Source organism: Macaca fascicularis, chromosome 8, assembly GCF_037993035.2.
Source record: "Macaca fascicularis isolate 582-1 chromosome 8, T2T-MFA8v1.1".
In the NCBI taxonomy this organism is placed as follows: domain Eukaryota; kingdom Metazoa; phylum Chordata; class Mammalia; order Primates; family Cercopithecidae; genus Macaca; species Macaca fascicularis.
The window spans coordinates 95039758-95063713 of NC_088382.1; the positions used below are offsets into that span (position 1 = coordinate 95039758).

The 23956-nt window shown below is 40.0% G+C and overlaps 1 protein-coding gene across 5 annotated transcripts in view; it reads left to right on the plus strand.

Moving 5' to 3' along the window:
- The first annotated feature begins 2018 nt into the window (after positions 1-2018).
- The window catches only part of E2F5 (E2F transcription factor 5), a 48129-nt gene continuing 26191 nt past the window's right edge, over positions 2019-23956 (plus strand). For 3 of the 5 annotated variants that reach the window (XM_045398456.3, XM_045398457.3, XM_065519425.2), the window contains exon 1: positions 2019-2520. In XM_045398456.3, the coding sequence (XP_045254391.2) occupies positions 2287-2520 (234 nt within the window). In that variant the 5' untranslated portion in view covers positions 2019-2286. Of the gene's footprint in view, positions 2521-9710; positions 10050-23956 lie in introns of all 5 variants that reach the window. The other 2 variants (XM_074000036.1, XM_074000037.1) reach the window with 2 other exon arrangements.

Consider the following 23956-nt stretch of genomic DNA (forward strand, 5'->3'; position numbering starts at 1 on the left):
CCCTAACCCTCAATGTGATGGTATTTGCAGGTGGGGCCTTTGGGAGGTGATTAGGTTTAGATGAAGTCATGAAGATTGAGCCCTCAGATGGAATTAGTGCCCTTATAAGAAATCTGAGAGCTTGTGCTCTCTCTGTTCTGTCTCTCTCTCTCTGTCTGCCATATGAGGACACAATGAGAAAGCCACAATCCGACAGCCAAGAAGGGGGCCCTCACCACAGCCTGGCCATGGCAGCCTCCTGATCTTGGACTTGCAGCCTCCAGAACTGTGAGAAAATTAATTTCTGTTATTTAAGTCACCCAGTTTATGGTACTTTCTCAAACTAAGACACCATAGAAGTGTAAGTTTTAAAAATATCAGTACATTTAGTTTTATTAATTCCTGTCCCTGCACATATAACAGAATGTTCTGTTATAAAGTTAAAAACAAATTAGAATCTTCCTAATTCAGTACGTTCTAAGAAATACTCTTTGACAATAATCAATAAAATAAATTTGCAAAACATGTCAAATCACATAGAGATAGGCTTTCTCACATAGGTTGTTGGAAAATGGTTGCATCAACTGAATTTTTCATGTTTTACTTCAGATTTTCAACTTTAAGTTTATAGATTTATTTGATTAAAATAAAGGCTGTTATGAATAGGTTATTAATAAAGGTTATAAAGTTCTGTGCCTATGATGTGTTATATAAATGGTGTGTTCAGCTTTACTAGTTAACACTGCTGTTGTATTTGATGCTACTTCAGTGACCTTTTTTTGTTAGTTTATTGTTATGTAAAATTTAGCAAAATCTTTCTTTGCATGAAATCTTCCTGATTAATTACTGCCATATGGAATCATCTTTTTTTTTTTTTTTTTTTTTTTTCAGACAGAGTCTCACTTTGTTGCCCAGGCTGAAGTGCAGTGGTGCCATCTCGGTTCACTGCAACCTCTGCCTCCCAGGTTTAAGAGATCCTCCTGCCTCAGCCTCTGGAGTAGCTGGGACTATAGGCGGGCACTATCATGCGCAGCTAATTTTAATTTTTGTATTTTTAGTAGAGATGGGGTTTTTACCATGTTGGCCACGCTGGTCTCGAACTCCTGACCTCAAATGATCTGCCTGCCTTGGCCTCCCAAAGTGCTGGGATTACAGACGTAATCACCAGTAAGCCACCGCTACTGGTCTCATTCACCTAATCTTTATTGTCTACTATATTCAAAGTGTTGAGTGTGACACCAAGTCATTTAAAATTTAGTCTGGATTCTCAAGAGTTTGTAATATAATGAGGAAAAAAAATCCCAACTTTCTTTTACTCGTATCTCCATGATGTCATTTGCCATCAACGGTTTGGAATATCACTGAAGTCCAAGGGCCTGTGGCTACCCAATATTCCAAATACAATATAATTTGGTTCAAATAAGATACTAAGAACTTTGGTCAAACACAGGAGATCTGGAATCTAACGGCCTGTCTTTGGCAATTCACAACTTCTCTCTCTACGCGTTTCTCTATGTAGAAAGGAAAGGCCTTAGAAAGGACTGATGAAAACCAACCCTAACACTCCACGATGCCTTTTCTTGTACTCCGAATCTAAAAGGATGAGCTATAAAGTAAAACGTTGCACTTGGTCCAAGTCATTGAAATATTTGCAAACGATGCTAGAGCTTGAAAAGAGCAAGATAGCAGAAACCGTCCAGAGAAAGTAAGTAACCCACTGCAGAAGCTCTGCAAACTGAGCAGTCAACCAACTTCACGGCTCAAAAACGTTTGGCCGCTGGGCGTTGTGACTTTCTGCCCAGATAAAAGTCTTTTTTCTTTTGTTTCCTTTTTTTCTTTCTCCCTGCTTTGCCGCGTGAGATTAGCATTCCTCGGGTCAGCTCGCGAACGCCAGGGAGGCGAGTGTGAAACACACACGCCGACACCCCTCCTCCTCCTCGTGCGCTCCTCCTTCCTACAGAAAAATGTGTTTCTAGGCAACGGCGGGCGGCGGCGTCACTTCCTGCCATTTAAACTCAGGTCCCCACCCCTCGCAGCCCCTTCTCCTCGTTTCCACCCCCTCCCCCCACGGTCGTGGGCCTCATTCACGCTTCCCCGGGCTTGGGGAGGGGGCGGAGACCCGGCGTGACAAGCGGCCCAGACTCCCGTGGGCGCCGCACACCTGTTGTTTGCAGCAGCCAGCGACCAGTACTGCCGCTCTCGACCGGCGGGGAAGCGGCCGCAGCGGAGCCGACCCGGCAGGTGGCCGCGGGCGGGGCCGGCGAGCGAAAGTGCGCGGGGGCCCGACCACCGCGGGGCCGGGACGCGATGGCGGCGGCAGAGCCCGCGAGCTCGGGCCAGCAGGCGCCGCCAGGGCAGGGGCAGGGCCAGCGGCCGCAGCCGCAGCCTCCGCAGGCGCAAGCCCCGCAGCCGCCGCCGCCGCAGCAGCTTGGGGGCGCCGGGGGCGGCAGCAGCAGGCACGAGAAGAGCCTGGGGCTGCTCACTACCAAGTTTGTGTCGCTGCTGCAGGAGGCCAAGGACGGCGTTCTGGATCTCAAAGCGGTGAGCTCGGGAGGCGGGGACGGGGGCGGACTTCGGAACCCGTGGGTCCCGGGGAAGCCCAGCCCCTCGCCGCGTGGGTGTAGCGGCGTGGTGTAGACGCGCCTAGCGGGGACCCGGGACCGGACAGTCCGAGGACCATGTGGCCTGCGCCCAGGTCCTGTACGCCAGGATGGGGGAGGGACGAGGGACCAGGATGGCCCCGAGCGGACGCGTAACCAATAGGGCCCGGCGCCACGCCGGGCTCTCGACAAAGAGCCCAGGACCTCGAGCGCGCCCGCGTGGCTTCTGTCTCCGGGCGCAGGGACCTGAGGGCAACCGAGTGTCTGTTGCTCTGCGTCCACCTGTGGCAGAGGCTCACGGGGTAACGGGCGCTTTGCCCGGAGACACCGTGGATATCGATTTTGCTGTTAAGAATGGATGGTTTTAATAGGCAATTCCAGTTGGAACCATGTTCCTGTAGTTTAAATAAAAAGGAGGAAAAACAAAACCCAGTCTGCCATCTCCACCAGATGAAAGGAAAAAAAAAAAAAAAGACTACTTCTTTCCACGCCCCTCCCCGATAAAATAGTATTGTCTTCCTTATGCACTTCTTTCATCACCCTGATAGTTAGGAGGGATATTTGATTTGTGACTTCATGTGGCATGTGGCATGGGTTTCTAAAAATGAGATCTGCTATCACACAAAAAGGGGATATTTTACAACTTTCATCCAAAGAGGTGGAAGTGCTCAGTAAACTTTCTCCCTGCGTCGTCCTTTACTGCGTTCAGATTTTTCAAACAGGAGCAGGCATCAAAAGCTGTTCTGTCATACAGAATGACTTAACCGATCTAGGAAGGATTTGGAAGAATTCACCAGCGCTCAGGATAAAGAGAATGTGGTCACTCTGCGCGCCAAGTTTAAGAACCAAAGTTTTAGAAACAAACAAAAAGTACTAACCGGTCAGTAATCACTGCAAATCCCCTTTGACTCCCTAAATGTGTCCTTGGAGGATTGGGACCAGCACCCAGGGGAGTGCCTGGACCACCTTACCTGGCTAGAGAGTGTCACTGCATTCTCAAGGCTCTGCATAAAGCAGTGGCAGCTCCCTGAATGTAAGGGCCAAGACTTGCAGGGGCCAACTCTTCTGCTAGAGGCCTTCCTCCAGTGTAGCCCAAGGGGAAGTAGATCTTTCAGTGCCCTCTCCGTTCCCTGGATATAGTTGGTGTTCAGTCAGTGATTGTTGAACTGAATTATCTAAATTGTTCAACTTCATACAAGTGAGGCATGCTGCACATAATTTGCATTTTGGTAAGTAATTTCTACTATTTTCTTTTTGGAACGTTATTCCTGGAATTTTTTTTCCCACCTCTAGAAATTCCTTGTTCTCTTTTTTCCACCACAGCCCCTTTTTCCATTCTCTCCCTGAAAGTGATGTATGGCATGTGTAGTATTTAAACTGTAGTGAATTAAAATGGATTCTGTTTAAAGAATTTCACAGGAAGTCATGACGTTATCAGAGAAAGCCAGGAATGTTACAAAGTACAGGTTGCAAACTGCTCTTCAAAATCTAGAAATTCAGCTGTAGCCTGTGACTTTATTGTAAGAAAATCAGGGAAGTTTGGGGTTTTCCGGATAAAACTGAACTCTGATGACCAGACTTTGAGATCTTCTCCCTCAGCTTGCCTCAGGACATGGTGTAACTTTGCCCTTTCTTGACTTGAAATTCTTTAGCTTCCTCCTGTTTCATCTGTGGCCATATAATTGCCCTACAGAAGTCACAGAGGCAGTGAGTAGGATATAAAGTTTGATATTTCATAGCAATAATTGCTTTATTCATTCTGGAACTCTCTTAAAAATTTGAAGGTTTCTACAATAACACTATGTCTCATATTAATGACTTTATACTCCTAGAAAAGAGTTTGAATGTCATTAGTTTTCGTATATATGTATGAAAAACATATACATTTTATGTATTTTACATCCTTTTCATTTATTTATATATACTTATATATGTAAAAATCTTACATTGAAATCTTTCTGATGATATTTTGTGTTGTACACCATAGTAAAAGATCGTTAAGACTTTTTTTTTTTTTTTTTTTGAGATGAAGTCTCACTGTCGCCCAGGCTGGAGTGCAGTGGTGTGATCTCTGCTCACTGCAGCTCTTGCCTCCCGGGTTCAAGCAATTCTCCTGCCTCAGCCTCCCAAGTAGCTGGGATTACAGGTGCCCGCCACCATTCCCGGCTCATTTTTGTATTTTTAGTAGAGATGGGGTTTCACCATGTTGGCCAGGCTGGTCTTGAACTCCCAACCTCAAATGATCCGCCCGCCTTAGCCTCTCAAAGTGCTGAGATTACAGGTGTGAGCCACTATACCATGCCCATTAAGACATGTTTGATAATACATATTAGAGATGGATTCACACTGACAATTATAAATTTCCTCTAATTTGAAATTATAAAGACACATTTTCTCTTTTTCTTGTATTCTTACTTTGGTGGGGGCATATTTCAGCATAATTTTTTTGAAACTTTTAAGTTATACACTTGACTTTTTAAAAGCAGTTGAAGGAACTATGTATATATATGGTTTTTTGGTTGGTTTTGTTTTTTTGTTTGTTTGTTTTGAGACAGGGTCTCATTCTGTTGCCCAGGCCAGAGTGCAATGATACAATCTCAGATCAATGCAACCTCCACTTCCCGGGCTCAAGCGATTCTTCTGCCTCAGCCTCCCAAGTAGCTGGCACTACAGGTGTACACCATTATGCCTGGCTAATTTTTGTATATTTAGTAGAGACAGGGTTTTGCCATGTTGTCCAGGCTGGTCTCGAACTTCTGAACTCAAATGTATTCGCCTACCTTGGTCTCCCAAAGTGCTGGGATTACAGGCATGAGCCACCGCACCTGGCTTTGAAGAAACAGTTTTTGAATATTCCAAATAATAAAAAAAGTATATCAAACTTCAAGTAAAATATTCAAATATTTTGGATATCATAAAGTATCCTAGACCACATAGATGCTATTTCTTTTCTGTCTTATACTGCTGAAGAATAAGAATGTAAGGTTGTATCTTAGTGACACATTTCTTCTTAATAGTATAATTAATTGAAAACATGGCTTGGCCAGGTGTGGTGGCTCACACCTGTAATCTCAGCACTTTGAGAGGCTGAGGTGGGCGGATCACCTGAGGTCAGGCGTTCGAGACCAGCCTGCCCACCATGGTGACACCCCTCTCTACTAGAAATACAAAAAAATTAGCCAGGTGTGGTGGTGGGTGCCTATAATCCCAGCTACTTGGGAGGCTGAGGCAGGAGAATTGCTTGAACACAAGAGGCGGAGGTTGCAGTGAGCCGATATCACATCACTGCACTCCATCCTGGGCGACAAGCAAAACCGTGTCTCAAAAAAAAAAAAACATGGCTCAACACAGAAAATCAATTTTAATAAAGCTGTTATAGTGTAACTTAACAATTAGGAGGCAATAGAAAGACATTGAAAGTGATTTGAGGAAAGTTTATTCATTATCTCTGCAGCTTCACCCACACTATATAGTCTCATTTACAGTAGTGGAGGTGGGATAGTTATTATTTCTTTATTCCAGTGAGATAAGAAATTATATCATGGTTATTTCAAGCTATGTGGTTTGCCAGTTTATGCTGTTAATAGCTAATATATATCAAGAACTTACTACATGCAAAACATTTTACATGTTTTTAGCTAATGTTATCCTCTTAACAACAGTGAACATTTTGGCAGAATAGCCCCATTTCACAGCATAAGAAACTTCTAGTTAAGTAGGCCAAGATAGGTTAGATAACTTGCCTGGAGTTACACAGTAGGAAGTGAGAGCTAAGATTCAAAACTAGACCATTTATTGTTATTCTCTGTGTTATACCATCTTTCAGTCGTCTTCAAAAATAAATGTATGTAGGTAGGTTTCCATTTGTGTAAGGGCATGGAAAAATGCATGATTATTCTTATTCCTCTGCCCATTGTGAAAAGGGAGGTACTGCGCTCCTGAAAATGAGGGTATTGGTGGCAAATTCTGTTATTGCATAAATTAAGCTAGGATTCCACTTGTTCACAGTTAAGAATTTGAACAACTGTTAAGATAGTCATGACTATGTATCTGTATGTTGTTTTGAAAATTCCTATTAAATGTAAGTTATAACTAAATTTATACATCTTATTTGCCATTTTGGTGTCATCTTGAGCTTTTTAAGCATGATGAAGATTGCTTATCTCCTTTATTATAATTCTTTAACTTACAAATTACCTGAATGATACCTGAGTTAATGTGATAAAGTATGGTGCGTCTTATCTGACAGGTCCCTGATGCGTACCCGTTTATGATAGCCTGAGTTACATACATCCTGGGATAAATAAATAATTTAAGACCCTAGTTTGGCCGGGCGTGGTGGCTCATGCCTGTAATCCCAGCCCTTTGGGAGGCTGAAGCAGGCAGATCACGAGGTCAGGAGATCGAGACGATCCTGGCTAACACGGTGAAACCCCGTCTCTACTAAAAATACAAAAAAAATTAGCTGGGCATGGTGGCGGGCGCCTGTAGTCCCAGCTACTCAGAAGTCTGAGGCAAGAGAATGGCGTGAATCCGGGAGGCGAAGCTTGCAGTGAGCCAAGATCGCGCCTCTGCACTCCAGCCTGCGTGACAGAGCGAGACTCCGTCTCAAACAACAACAACAACAACAACAACAAAAGACCCTAGTTTATAATACCGGGCAAATATTTTAAGGTAGAATTAGCCTAAGGAGAGATATGTGGGTAGTACAGCCAGAACTTTAGTGCATGCTTACAGATTCTCAGGACCCTTCAACTCCTGGGTGTATACCCAAAGAATTGAAAGCAGGGCCTCAAGAAGGTGTGTATACACCTGTGTTCATAACAGCAGCATTCATAATAGCCAAAATGCGGATGGAATCCCAATGTCCATCAATAGATGAGTAGCTTAACAAATTATGGTATATATACAATGGAATATTCTTCAGCCTTAGAAAGGAAGAAAATGCTGACATATGCTGCAACATGATGAACTTTGAGGATATAACGCTAGGTGAAATAAGTCAGTCACAAAAAAAGATAAATACTGTATGATTCCACTTATGTGAGGTACCTAGAGTAGTCAAATTCTTAGAGGCAGAATGGAGAAGGGTGGTTACCAGGAGTTGAGGGAAGACAGAATGGAATTTGTTGCTTAATGGATGTTAGAGGCTGAAATATGTCCCCCAAAATTCATATGTTGAAGACTTTACCTCCATACCTCAGAATGTGATTGTATTTGGAGATAGGGCGTTTGAAGATAATTAAGCTAAAATTAAGCTGTGACCTGATCTAATCTGACTGGGGGCCTTATGAGAAAGGGGAAATTTGGATATACAAAGAGACGCCACGGATGCTCCCACCCAGAGGAAAGACCATGTGAGGACACAGCAGGAAGGTGATCATCTGTAAGCCAAGGAGCGAGGCCTCTGAAGAAACCAAATGGGCCAATGAATGCCTTGATCTTGGACTTCTAGCTTCCAGAATTGTGAGAAAATAAATTTCTGTTGTTTAAGCCACCCAGCCTGTGGCACTTTGTTTTGGCAGCCCTAGCAAACTCATACAATGTGTATAGTTTCAGGTTTGCAGGATGAAGTGTTCTGATGATTGGTTGCACAATGTTGAGAATGTACTTAATACTACTGAACTGTACACTTAAAATGATTAAGATGATAAATTTGATGTTTTATGTATTTTGCCACAAACTATCAACAATGAGATACCACTGCATATTTATTAGAATGGTGAAAAATCCAAAAGACTGACAACACTAAAAGCTAGCAAGGATGTGGAGCAACAGGAACTCTCATTCATTGATGATGAAGATGCAAAATGGTATAGCCACTTGGGAATACAACTTAGCAGTTTCTTAGAAAACTAAACATATTCTTACCATACAATCCAGTAATTGTGTTCCCATGGTATTACCCAAAAGAGTTGAAAACTCATGACTACACAGAAACCTACACGTAGATATTCATAGCATCTTAATTCATAATTGCTGAAACTTGGGAAGCAACCAAGATACTCTTCAGCAGGTAAAAATATAAATGTTGTACATCCAGACAATATAGTATTATTCATGAAAAGATATGGAAGAACTTTAAATGCATATTACTGAGTGAAGGAAGCCAATCTGAAAAGACTGTGAACTCTATGATTCCAACTATATGACATTCAGAAAAAGGCAAAACTAAGGAGACAGTAAAATATCAGTGGTTGCCAGAGGCTAGAAGGTAGGGGGGATGAATAGATGGAGCACAGACCGTGTTTAGGGTAGTGAAGCTATTCTGAATGGTACCATAATGATGAATACATGTCATTATGCATTTGTCAAAACTCATAGTGTAAAACAGCAAGAGTTAACCCTAACTATGGATTTTGGATGATAATCATGTGTAGGTTCATCAACTGTAAGAAATGTACCACTCTGGTGGAGGACGTTGTAAATGGGAGAGGTTGTGCATGAGCAGGGACGGGGGCATATGGGAGCTTTCTCTACATTTTGGTCAATTTTGATGTGAATTTAAAACTGCTTAAAAATACAAAGCCTTTGTTACCTGTGGAAATAGAACTAAAATAAAATATGAAGCCTATTAAAATACATAGATAAAGATACATCTATTCCAGGGTCTAATCATTAAACATCTATCAAATGCAAGGCGTTTGGCTAAATGGAAGAAATAATTCTCAGGAGACAAAAGCTATATCATAGTGAAAAATATTATACTATTACTAAATGACTAGCACTGTGCCAGGTACTTTCCTTGTGTTCATTTAATCCTCATAGCAAAAGTATAAAGGAGATACTACATCTCCATTTTCTGATTAGGAAATCAAGTCATAAAGAAGTTAAATGGCGTACCTGATATCCACAGTAAGTGAAATACAATAATCTAATGCCAGAATTGATGCCATGAACCAACATGCTAAGCAAATGGTATACCTACCTTTGAAGTTTTTTTTGTTTGTTTTTTTATGAAATGGAGTCTTGCTCTGTCACCCAGGCTGGAGTGCAGTGGTGCCATCTCAGCTCTCTGCAACTTCCACCTCCTGGGTTCAAGCAATTCTCCCACCTCAGCCTCCTGAGTAGCTGGGATTACAGGCGCATGCCACCACACCTGGCTAATTTTTGTATTTTTTTTTTTTTTAGTACAGATGGGGTTTCACCATATTGGCCAGGCCGGTCTCAAACTCCCAACCTCAAATGATCCACCCACCTCAGCTTCCCAAAGTGCTGGGATTACAGGTGTGAGCCGCTGCTCCCGGCCCTGAAGTTTTGGCATGATTTGAAAAACAACTTTAATAGATAAAAGAAGAAAGGGAGTCAGCCATCTCATTTTTCTAGTTCTGGACAAGATAAATTGACTTAAAACTTAAGACACCAGTTCTGAGTTTTTGGTCCTTATCCTGCCACTTCCCATCAGTGAACATGGCCACGAAATGTTTGGATGAGATACCTATTAATGTGCTTACACATATATTTGACTGGGTATGTATATTGTATTATGCCATTTCTTTAGTATGATAAATATTGGTATTTTAAAAAATATTTATTTTTTCTGTTTGTATTTCTTAAATTGATAGATAAAATTGTATATATTTATCATATACTGTATGATGTGTTGAAGTATATATACATTGGCTAGCTAATTAATATATGCATTGCCTCACATAGTTATGATTTTTGTGGTGAAAACACTTAACATCCAGCATTTTTTTTGTTTTATTTTTTACTTTTTGGGAAGAGTGATTAAAAAACTTTATTACAGAAAATCAGTGCATCCAGTGTCCCCAAATACATTTGTGACAAGAACAGACACACACAGGAGATACAGACAGTAGTCACTACATCATAGCCTTGTTCTTTCCAAAGGATAAAACATCATTCAAGAATGGGGTGAGGTGGTTAGAGGGAGCAGGTACTATCCTTTTAAATGGAAAAAAAAAAGCAACAGGTTGGCATCTTAAGAACACATATGGTGGACCCAGAAATCAAACTAAGCCTAAGCGTTAGGTAACATCATGCCACTTACAGCATCTCCGAGAAACTAGGGCATTACTCCATTAGAGGAACAATCTTGTGGCAGTGTGAAAATGTTGAGTAGTGGTCTTGCTGCACCAGCTAATGGACCAAGTGGCCTCAACTTGACAGCCTCTTTAAAACTCGGTGTTTGCCTAATCAAAGATCATTTGACAAAACTGCTTCCCCACTTCTGCTTAGCTACTTTGGAAGCACAAAAGTTACCCCTTTCCATACTTTGCCTTTCCCTGGTTGGTACGTCTAGTTACGAGATAGACAGGTACCACCTAACAAATCACTCCCTTTTGACTACAGGTTGTTTCTCTTCCATATTTGATGAGGTTAACATCCCGCATTTTTCTTAGCACAGTATAGGCTGGTGCAAAAGTAATTGTGGTTTTTGCAATTTAATCACAAAAACCACAATTACTTTTGCACTAACCTAGTACAATATGTTACGAGCTACACTCACCATATTTTACAATAGATTGTTTGAACTTCTTTCTAATTGAAATTTGTATCCTTTGACCAATACCTCCCCAACCACTCCTCCCTGCCCCGCCCAAGGCCCAGGTAACCATCATGCTACTCTCTACTTCTATGAGATCAATATTTTTACATTCCACATTTGGGTGAGATCATGTGGTGTTTCTCTTTCTGTGCCTGATTTATTTTGTTTAACATAATGTTCAGTTCCAGTGGGTTCAGTTCCAAACCACCACAATAAGATGAATATTGCAATAAAATGAGTCCCACAGATTTTTTTGTTTCCCAGTGCATAGAAAAGTTACATTTACACTATATTAAGTATGCAGTAGCATGTCTTAAAAAGAAGTGTACAGACCTTAATTAGAAAATCCTATATTGTTTAAAAATGTTAATGATCATCTGAGCCTGCATTAAGTCAATCGTTTTGATGGTAGAGATCTTGCCTCAATGTTGATGGCTGCTGACTAATCAGGGTATGGTGGCTGAAGGTTGGGGTGGCTGTGGCAATTTTTTAAAAGAAGACAAAAATGAAGTTTGCAACATCAATTGACTCTTCCTTTCACAAAAGATTTCTCTGTAGCAAAGATTTCTCTGTAGCATAAAATGCTGTTTGATGGCATTTTACCCACATTAGAACTTCTTTCAAAATTGGAGTCAGCCCTCTCAAACCTTCTTGTGCTTAATCAACTAAACTTGTGAAATATTTAAAATCCTCTGTTGTCATTTCAACGATGTTCACAGCATCTTCACTAGGAGTAAATTCCATCTCAAGAAACCACTTCCTTTGCCCATCCATCATACGCCAGTATTCATCTATTACAGTTTCATCATAAGATTGCAGCAATTCAGTCACATCTTCAGGCTTCACTTCTAGTTCTATTGCTTTTTTAAAATTGAATCTTTAGTTTCCTCCACTGAAGTCCTGAACACCTCAAAGTCATTCATGAGGGTTGGAATCAACTTCTTCCAAACTTCTATTAATATGGATATTTTTGCCTCCTCTCATGAATTATGGATGTTCATGATGGTATCTAGAATGGTGAATCCTTTCCAGAAAGCTATACTTTGTCCAGATCCGTCAGAGGAATCAATATCTGTGGCAGCTATAGATTTACAAAATGTGTTTCAAAAGAAAACTTGAAAGTCAGAATTTACTCCTTCATTCATGGGCTGGAGAATGGAGGTTGTATCAGCAGGCATGAAAACAACATTAATCTCTTTGTTCATCTCCATCAGACCTCTTGGGTGATCAGGTGCATTGTCAAAGAGCAGTAATATTTTGAAAGGAATCTTGTTTTCTGAGTAGGTCTTAACAGCAGGCTGAAAATATTTAGTAAACCACACTGTAAACAGATGTACTGTCATCCAGGATTTGTTGTTCCATTTATAGAGCACAGGCAGAGGAGATTTAATATCAATCATAAGGGCCCTAGGACTTTTGGAATGCTAAATGAACATTGGCTTCAACTTAAAGTCACCAACTGCATTCAACCCTAACAAGAGACTCAGCCTGTCCTTTGGAGCTTTGAAGCCATGCATTGACTTCTCTAGCTATGAAAGTCCTATATGCCATCGTCTTCCAATAGAAGGCTTTTTTGTCTACGTTGAAAATCTGTGGTTTAGTCTAACCACTTCGTCAATTATCTTAGCTAGATCTTCTAGGTAACTTGCTACAGCTTCTACATCAGCACTTGTTTCACTACATTAGCACTTGTGGTTTGCACATTTATGTTATGGAAATGGCTTCCTTAAACTTCATGAACCAACCTAGCTTCCAACTTCTCTTCTTCAGCTTTCTCATCTCTCTCAACCTTCATAGAATTGAAGAGAGTTAGAGCCTTCCTCTGGATTAGGCTTTGGCTTGCAGGAATGTAGTGGCTAGTTTTATCTTCTATTCAGACCACTCAAACTTTCTCCATATCAGCAATAAGCCTTTTTCACGTTCTTATCATTAATGTGTTCACCTGGAGTAGCACTTTTAAGTTCGCTCAAGTACTTTTCCTTTGCATCTGCAACTTGGCTGTTTACCTCAGTAGGTCTCGCTTTCGGCTTGTCTTGGCTTCTGACATGGCTTCTTCACTAAACTTAATCATATCTAGGTTTTGATTTAAAATGGAAGACATATGACTCTTCCTTTTACTTGGACACTTAGAGGCCATTATAGGGTTATTAACTGGCCTAATTTCAATATTGTTTTGTCTGAGGGAATAGGGAGGCCCATGGAGACAGACAGAGACAGGAGAATGGCCAGGAGTGGAGCAGTCAGAAGATACACAACATTTGTTGAATTAGTTCATAGTCTTATGTGGGTGCAGTTTCTCCTACCCCAGAACAGTTACAATAGTAACATCAAAGATCACTAATCACAGATCCCAATAACAGATATAATAATAGTGAAAAAGTTTGAAATATTGTAAGAATTACCAAAATGTGATACTGAGACATGAAGTGAGCACATGCTGTTGCAAAAATGGTGCCAATAAACTTGCTTGATGCAGGGTTGCCACAAAACTCCAATTGGTACAAAACACAGTATCTGTTAGCACAAAAAATAGTAGTGCAATGAAAGGAGGTAGGTCTGTATATACCACATTTTCTTTCTCCATTCATTCACTGATGGATATTTTAAGTTGATTCCATATCCTGGCTACTCTGAATAATGCTGCAGTGAACACAGGAGTGCAGCTATCTCCTTGAAATACTGATTTAATTTTCCTTGGATATATATTCAGCAGTAGGATTGCTGGGTCATACGGTAGTTCTAATTTTAGTTTTTAAAAGAACCTCCATACTGTTTTTATAATGGCTCTGCTTATTTCCATTCCCATCTCCAATATGCAAGGGCTCCATTTTCTCCACATCCTTGTCAATACCTGTTATCTTTTGTCTTTGATTATAGCCATTCTAACAGGTATGAGGTGATATCTCATTGTGGTTTTAATTTTCATTTCCCTAATTATTAGTGATATTAAGCATTTTTTCCATATACACATTGACTTATTGTATGTCTTCTTTTGAGAAATGTGTAAAAAAAGTTCATAAACTCATAAATTCTTTTTGACCTACAAAAAGACAGGCACACAATAATAGTGGCAGACTTCAACACCCCACTAGCAGTGTTAGATCACTGAAGAAGAAAAATTGAGGAGGAGGGGCTCCTCCCTAACTCATTCTATGAAGCCAGCATCATCCTGATACCAAAATCTGGCAGAGACACAATGAAAAAAGAAAATTTCAGGCCAGTATCCGTGATGAACATAGATACAAAAATTTTTAACAAAATACTAGCAAACCAAATCCAAAAGGACACCAAAAAGCTAATACACCATGATCAAGTAGGCTCTATTCCTAGGATGCTAGGTGGGTTCAACATATGCAAATCAGTAAATGTAATTCACCTAAACAGAATTAAAAGCGAAAACTATATGATCATCTCAATAGACACAGAAAAAAACTTTCCAGAAAATGCAACATCCCCTTATGGTAAAAAAACAAACAAACAAACAAAAAAAAAAAACACACACACACACACAACAGATTAGGTGTCAAAGGAACATGCCTCAAAATAGTAAGAACCATCTATGACAGACTCATAGCCAACATCATACTGAATGGGCAAAAGCTGGAACCATTCCCCTTGAGAGCCAGAACAAGACAAGGATGCCCACTGTCACCCCTCCTTTTGAACATAGTAGTAGAAGTCCTAGCCAGAGAAATCAGGCAAGGGAAAGAAATACAGGGCATCCAAATAGGAAAATAAGTCAAAGTATTTCTCTTTGCTGATGATATGATTCTATACCTAGAAAGCCCTAAAGACTCTGCCAAAAGGCTCCTAACACTGATAAATGACTTCAGCAAAAGTTTCAGGATTCAATAATCAATGCAAAAAAAAATTAGTAGCATTTCTGAACACCAGTAACATTCAAGCTGAGACTCAAGAACACAATCCCATTTACAATTGCCACAAAAAAATTCAGTTACCTAGGAATACAGCTAATCAATAATGTGAAAGATCTCTTACAAGGAGAACTAGAAAACACTGCTGAGACATCAGAAATGACACAAGTGAATGGAAAAACATTCCATGCTCATGGACTGGAACAATCAGTATCTTTAAAATAGGTATGCTACCTAAGGCAATTTACAGATTCAATGCTATTCTTACCAAACTACCAATGTCACAGAATTACCAACAACTACTCTAAGATTTATATGGAACCAAAAAGCCCAAATAGCAATCCTAAGCAAAAAGAACAAGGCTGAAAGCATCACATTACCTGACTTCAAACTACACTATAAGGCTACAGCAATCAAAACAGCATGGTACTGGAACAAAAACAGACACATAGACCAATGGAACAGAATAGAGAACCCAGAAATAAACCTGTACACCTACAACCTTCTGATTTTCAACAAAGCCAACCAAAAAAAGCAATTGGGAAAGGATTCCCTATTTAATAAATAGTGCTGGAATAACTGACTAGCCGTATGCTAAATAATGAAACTGGACCCCTACCTTTCACCATGTAAAACAATTAAGATGGATAAAAGACTTAAATGTAAGATGTCAAACTATAAAAATTCTAGAAGAGGCCGGGTGCAGTGGCTCATGCCTGTAATCCGAGCACTTTGGGAGGCTGAGGCAGGTGGATCATGAGGTCAGGAGATCGAGACCATCCTGGTCTCGATCATTCTCTACTAGACCATTCTCTACTAGAAATACAAGAAAAAATTAGCTGGGCGTGGTGGCGGGCACCTGTAATCCCAGCTACTCGGGAGGCTGATGCAGGAGAATGGCATGAACCCTGGAGGCAGAGCTTGCAGTGAGCCGAGATTGCGCCACTGCACACCAGCCTGGGCAACAGAGCGAGACTCTGTCTCAAAAAAAAAAAAAAAAAAAAAAAATTCTAGAAGAAAACCTAGGAAATCCCCTTCTCAACACTGGTCTTGGCAAAGAAATTTTAGCTAAGTCCCCAAAAGCAATAGCAACACAAACAAAAATTGACAAGTGGGACCTAATTAAAATAAAGAGCTTCTGCACAGCAAAAGAAACCATCAGCCTACAGAGTAAACAGACAACCTATAGAATGGGAGAAAATATTTGCAAACTATGCATCTGACAAGGTGAGATCTATAAGGAATCTATAAGGAACCATATAAAGAATCTATAAGGAACTTAAATCAGCAAGCATAAAACAACCCCATTAAAAAATGGGCAAAGGCGGGAGGCAGAGGTTGCAGTGAGCCGAAACTGCACCACTGCACCCCAGCCTGGGCAACAGGGTGAGACCATGTCTTTAAAAAAAAAAAAAAAAAGGCAGCAAAGGATATTAACAGACACTTCTCAAAAGAAGATACACAAGTGGCCAACAAACATGAAAAAATGCTTATGATCACTAATCAGAGAGATGCAAGTCAAAACCATACTGAGATACTGTCTCATACTAGTCAGAATGGCTATTATAAAGTCAGATAATAACACACACTGGCAAGACTGTGGAGAAAATGTAATGCTTATACTCTGTTGGTGGGAATGTAAATTAATTCAGCCACAGTGGAAGGCAGTTTGGAGATTTCTCAAGGAACTAAGAATTGAACTACCATTCGATCCAGCAATTCCATTACTGAATATATACCCAAAAGAAAACAAATCATTCTACCAAAAAGACACATGGACTCACGAGTTCATAGACATGGAACCAACGTAGGTGCCCATCAAGGGTGAATTGGATAAAGAAAGTGTGGTACGTATATGGCATGGAATACTACGTAGCCATAAAAAGAATGAAACTATGTCCTTTGTAGCAACATGGATGCAGCTAGAGGCCATAATCCTAAGTAAATTCATGCAGGAACAGAAAACCAAATATGGCATGTTCTCACTTATAAATGTGAGCTAAACACTGAGTACAGATGGACATAAAGATGGGGCCAATAGATACTGTATACTACTAGAGAGGAGAGGCAGGCAGGGGAGTATGGATTGAAAAGTCACCAATTGGTTATTGTACTCACTGCATGGTTGACAGGATCTGCACCCCAAACCTCAGCATCATGTAGTATACCAGTGTAACAAACCTGCACATGTATCCCCTCTGTCTAAAATAAAGGTTGAAATTCAAAACAAACAAACACAGAAAACAACTCAGTTTTGTTGATCTATATTTCTAGCCTGCATTTCATTTATTCCTGCCCTGATCATTATTATTTTCTTTTTTCTATTAACTTTGAGCTTAGTTTGTTCTTGTCTTTCTAGTTCCTTGAAGTATGTTAGGTTATTTGAGATACTTTTTAATGTAGACATTTGTTGCTATGAAATTCCCTCTTAGTTTTCTCTAACAGTCCAAGTATTTAAAAAAAAAAAAAAATCCTGTTAGAACTGCTTTCGCTGTATTCCATAGCTTTTGTTATGTTGTTTCCATTTTCATTTGTTAAAGATACGTTAGGTTATTTGATATCTTTTTTGATGTAGACATTTGTTGCTATAAAATTCCCTCTTAGAATCCTCCCTAACTAATTTTATGAGGCCAGCATCATCCTGATACCAAAACCTGGCAGAGACACAACAAAAAAGGAAAATTTCAGGCCCATATCCCTGATGAACATTGATGTGAAAATCCTCAATAAAATACTGCAAACCAAATCCAGCAGCACATCAAAAACCTTATCCACCACGATCAAGTTGGCTTCATCCCTGGGATGCAAGGCTGGTTCAACATATGCAAATTAATAAAAGAGATCACATAAACAGAACCAATGACAAAAACCACATGATTATCTCAATAGATGCAGAAAAGGCCTTCAACAAAGTTCAACAGCCCTTCATGCTAAAAACTCTCAATAAACTATAGGTATCAGTGGAATGTATCTCAAAATAATAAGAGCAATTTATGACAACCCACAGCCAATATCATACTGAATGGGCAAAAACTAGAAGCATTCCCTTTGAAAACTGGCAGAAGACAAGGATGCTGCCTCTCACCACTCCTGTTCAACATAGAATTGGAAGTTCTGGCCAGGGTAATCAGGCAAGAGAAAGCAATAAATGGTATTCAAATAGGAAGAGAGGAAGTCAAATGGTCTCTGTTTGCAGATGACATTATTATATATTTAGAAAACCCCATCGTCTCAGCCCAAAATCTTCTTAAGATGATAAGCAACTTCAGCAGTCTCAGGTTACAAAATCAATGTGCAAAAATCACAAGCATTCCTATACACCAATAACAGACAAACAGAGCACCAAATCATGAGTGAACTCCCATTCACAGTTGCTACTAAGAGAATAAAATACCTCAGAATCCAACTTACAAGGGATGTGAAGGACCTCTTCAAGGAGAACGACAAACCACTGCGTAAGGAAATAAGAGAGGACACAAACAAATGGAAAAAACATTCCGTGTTCATGGATAGGAAGAATCAATATCGTAAAAATGGCCATACTGCACAAGGTAATATATAGATTCAATGCTATCCCCAAAAAGCTACCAATGACTTTCTTCACAGAATTGGAAAAAACTACTTTAAACTTCATATGGAACCAAAAAAGAGCCTGTATTGCCAAGACAATCCTAAGCCAAAAGAACAAAGCTGGAGGCATCATGCTACCTGACTTCAAACTATACTACAAGGCTACAGTAACCAAAACAGCATGGTACTGGTACCAAAACAGATATATAGACAAATGGAACAGAACAGATGCCTCAGAAATAACACCACACATCTATGACCATCTGATCTTTGACAAACCCAACACAAACAAGCAATGGGGAAAAGATCCTCTATTTAATAAATGATGTTGGGAAAACTGGCTAGCCATATGCAGAAAACTGAAACTGGATCCCTTCCTTACACCTGATACAAAAATTAACTCAAGATGGATTAAAGACTTAAACATAGGATCTAAAACCAGAAAAATCCTAGAAGAAAACCTAGGCAATACCATTCAGGACATACGCATGAACAAAGATTTCATGACTAAAACACCAAAAGCAATGGCAACAAAAGCCAAAATTGACAAATGGGATCTAACTAAAGAGCTTCTGCACAGCAAAAGAAACTATCATCACAATGAACAGGCAACCTACAGAATTGGGAGAAAATCTTTGCAATCTACCCATCTGACAAAGGGCTCATACCCAGGATCTACAAAGAACTTAAACAAATTTATAAGAAAAAAACAATCCTATCAAAAAGTGGGTAAAGGATATGAACAGACACTTCTCAAAAGAAGATATTTATGCGGCCAACAAATATATGAAAAAATGCTCATCATCACTGGTCATTAGAGAAATGCATATCAAAACCACAGTGAGATACCATCTCACACCAGTTAGAATGGCAATCATTAAAAAGTCAGGAAACAACAGATGCTGGAGAGGATTAGAGAAATAGGAATGCTTTTACACTGTTGGTGGGAGTGTAAATGAGTTCAACCACTGTGGAAGACAGTGTGGCAATTCCTCAAGGATCTAGAACTAGAAATACCGTTTGACCCAGTGATCCCATTACTGGGTATATACCCAAAGGAGTATAAATCATTCTGTGATAAAGACACATGCACACATATGTTTATTGCAGCACTATTCACAATAGCAAAGACTTGGAACAAACCCAAATGTCCATCAATGATAGACTGGATTAAGAAAATGTGGCACATACACACCATGGAATACTGCGCAGCCATAAAAAAGGATGAGTTGATGTCCTTTGCAGGGATGTGGATGAAGCTGGAAACCATCATTCTCAGCAAATTATCACAAGAACAGAAAACCAAACACCACATGTTATCACTCACAAGTGGGAGCTGAACAAGGAGAACACATGGACACAGGGAGGGGAACATTACACACTGGGGCCTGTTGGGGGATGGGGGGCTACGGGAGGGATAGCATTAAGAGAAATATGTAATGTAGGTGCAGGTTGATGGTTGCAGCAAACCACCATGGCACGTGTATACCTATGTAACAACACTGCACGTTCTGCACATGTACCCCAGAACTTAAAGTATATATGTATATATTAAAAATTCCCTCTTAGTTTTCTCTGACAATCCAAGCATTAAAAAAAAAAAAAAACCTGTTAGAACTGCTTTTGCTGTATTTCATAGATTTTGTTATATCGTTTCCATTTTCATTTGTTATTTTTCAATTTCCCTTTATATTTTTTCATTGACTCATTAGTTGTTTAAGAGCATGTTGTTTTTAAATTTCCATGTATTTGTGAATATTCTGTAGTTTCTCTTGTTAATGATTGTGGTCAGAAAAGATACTTGTAATTATCTCAGTCTTTTAGAATTTGTTATGATTGGTTTTTTGGCCTCATATATAATCTAACCTGGAGAATGTTCCATGTGCAGTTGAGAAGAATGTGTATTCTACTACTGTTGGATGGATGTTAGGTTCATTTGATCTGGAGTATAGTTTATGTTTGATATTTTCTTATTGACTTTCTTTTTGATCTTTCCATTATTGGAAGTGGGCTGTTGAAATCCCCTACTATTATTACTGTTTATTTCTCCATTCAGATTGATGCTTTCTTTATATATTTAGGTGCTGCAATATTGGGTTCACACATATTTACAATTGTTATATCTCCTGTTGCTGAATTGACCGTTTTATTATTAGATAGTGACCTTTGTATCTTTTTATAGTTTTTGACTTAAAATCTATTTAATCTGATATATGTATAGCCACACCTGCTTTCTTTTGGTTTCTATTTGCATGGAGTATATTTTTCCATTCCTTCATTTTCGGTCTGTGTCCTTACAGGTGAAGCAAGCCTCTTATAGGCAGCATAAAGTTGAGTCTTTTTAAAAAAATCCATTTAACTACTTTGCCTTTTTATTGGAGAACTTAATTAACACTTACATTCAAGGTTATCATTTATAGGTAAGGAGTTAATACTGTCATTTTGTTGTTTTATAGTTGTTTTGTAGACATTTTCTTCCTTTACCTCTATCTTCTTTTGTGGCTAAATTATGTTGTTGTCTAGTGGTATGTTTTGATTCCTTGCCTTTTTATGTATCTGCTATAGGTTTTTGTTTTGTTGTTACCATGAGGCTTACAAAAGAAATATCTTACAATGGGGTATTTTAAGCTGATAACAACTTTGATCACATAAAAACAAAAACAAACAAAAAAACCTTAACAACAAAAAAGCCTCTACACTTTTATTCCAGTCCCCTCCTCACATTTTGAATATTTGATGTTACAAGTTTTATCTTTTTATATTGTCTATTGTTTAACAAATTATTGTGGCTATTATGATTTTTAATAGTTTTGTCTTTTAACTTTTATACAAAATCCAGAATACTTTAATTCTGTGATGATGCTGCATAAATTGCTTATATCTTTAGTCAGTGTACTTACTTTTAACAGTGAGTTTTAGACTTTGAGATTGTTTTGTGTTACTCCTTAGCATCCTTTTTTTTTTTGAGCTTGAAGACCTCCCTTTACCATTTCTTGTAAAACAGTTCTGGTAGTCATTAATTCCCTCATCTTCTGTTTTTCTGGAACAGGCTTTATCTCTTCTTCATTTCTGAAGGACAGCTTTGTTGGGTTTGGTATTCTTGGCTGGCAGGGCTTCTTTCAGCACTTTGAGCACTGAGGCAGGCCAGAAGCTTGGGGCAGATGTGGCCAGCACAGGAGTGGTGCACATCTGAAGCCAAAGTTCACTGAGATATCCCTGGTGTTGTGAGATGTCCAGAGCCCTGGACTGCTGACATCAGCCTGGCATTGGTGCAGCCCAGAAATTGAGTTTGCCATGAAAGCCTGAAGCCTGGGGCTGTGTGATCCTGCTTGGCACCAGGCTGGGTCTAGAGCTTCAGTCCATGGGTACTAGCCTGGAACAGGGGGTTGTGGTGGTCTCATCAGTGTTGGGTTTTACTTTGGCAATCCTAGCATTGGTGCTAAAGGGATGGTGTTTCTCTCCTTGCCATGCTTCTTAGGGTTGAGGGAAGGATGACTGGGTAATATAAAACTTCCCTTCTTACCCTCTTCAATGTGACTTTTCTTAATGGTGTGCTGCATCCAGATAGTATAATCTCTCACATGGCTTACTTAGCTCTTGTGAAGGTATGCTATAGCATGGATACTTGTTCAAATTGATGTTTCTGCTGGGGAAAGTTGCTGAAGAGTCCTACTCTGCCATCTTGCTCCATCTCTTCCTAAATAAATCATTGTTTTAATTTTGCCAGTGAAGACTGACTGTTCTCAATTAAGAGTCCATAAGTTTCCTTTTACATCTTAATATTTTTGTGAAAGTGAGGATATATTTTCTGATGTTCCTTTTCCAACCTTAAATGCAATCACTGAAGTAACATACAAATAGTAGAAAGCTTGGGAAAAGGTTAATATAGTCTAGAGTAAAACTTGCCCAGTATACAACACTCACGGAGAACTACTGTCAACAATTTTTAGCATTTTCCATTTCTTACATCTTTTTATAGCTGAGATCAAATGTTTATTTTTCCTACTTATTAATATTATTATAATTTTTGAGGCAGAGTCTCTCTCTGTCACCCAGGCTGGAATGCAGTGGTGAGATCTCGACTTACTGCAACCTCCACCACCGGGCTCAAGCGATTCTCCTGCCTCAGCCACCCAAGTAGCTGGAATTACAGGCGTGCACCACCACACCTGGGTAATTTTTGTATTTGGGTAGAGACGGGGTTTCGTCATGTTGGCCAGGCTGGTTTTGAAGTCATGGCCCCAAGTGATCCGCCCACCTCAGTCTCTGAAAGTGCTGGGATTATAAGGCATGAGCCACTGTACCCAACCTGTTTTTCCAAATTGTAAACATGATTTAGAATGTCTTCATAATTGGCCGGGCGCGGTGGCTCAAGCCTGTAATCCCAGCACTTTGGGAGGCCGAGACGGGCGGATCACGAGGTCAGGAGATCGAGACCATCCTGGCTAACACGGTGAAACCCCGTCTCTACTAAAATACAAAAAAAAAAAAAAAACTAGCCGGGCGAGGTGGCGGGCGCCTGTAGTCCCAGCTACTCGGGAGGCTGAGCCAGGAGAATGGCGTGAACCCGGGAGGCGGAGCTTGCAGTGAGCTGAGATCCGGCCACTGCACTCCAGCCTGGGCGACAGAGCCAGACTCCGTCTCAAAAAAAAAAAAAAAAAAAAAAAAAAAAGAATGTCTTCATAATTTTGATCTGTCATATTACCCAGAGTTAGCCATTCTTATTAGTAGGCATATACGTTTTTGTGTTTTTTTCCTATTTCATACAACAAATGTGTTCACAGATATGTGCCCCATTGTTCTTTATTTTAGTAGTTTCCAGATTATAGTTATCAGAAAAAGAGAAATGGGCAGTTCCACACTTTTCACACTGTGAGGGGTGTTTGGAAGCACCTACCTGAGCCTTGAGGATTGGTGATACAAAAGCCATAAAAGGCTTCAGGGAGTAGCTGGGAACTGACCTAGGAATTCCGATGTTATCAATATATATCAAATTTAAGAATTTAAGGTTATATTACACCTCTACTTAGAACAACATTCAGACACCTACAACATCCTGCCTAGTCTGGCCCTCCTTCCTCTCTCACCTGGTCTATGCACTCCCTCTTAGATGACTCCAGTCTCACTGACTGTTTCAGCACTCTCACATGCCCTCTTCTCCCAACTCAGGGCTGCTGCACAGGCGTTTCCTGCTGCCTGAAATGGACTTCTGCATGTGTGTAAACACACATGCACACACACCACCACCACCACTGTACCACACATATACAAACACACACTGGCCACTTCTCTAAACCGTCTGATCTGTTTTTGGTTTTTTTTTTTCCTTCTTTTAGATGTTTTTGTAGGCAGATCAGTGGTCCCTCAAAGATGTTCATGTCCTAATTCCCAGGACCTGTGAATATGTTCAGTTACATAGG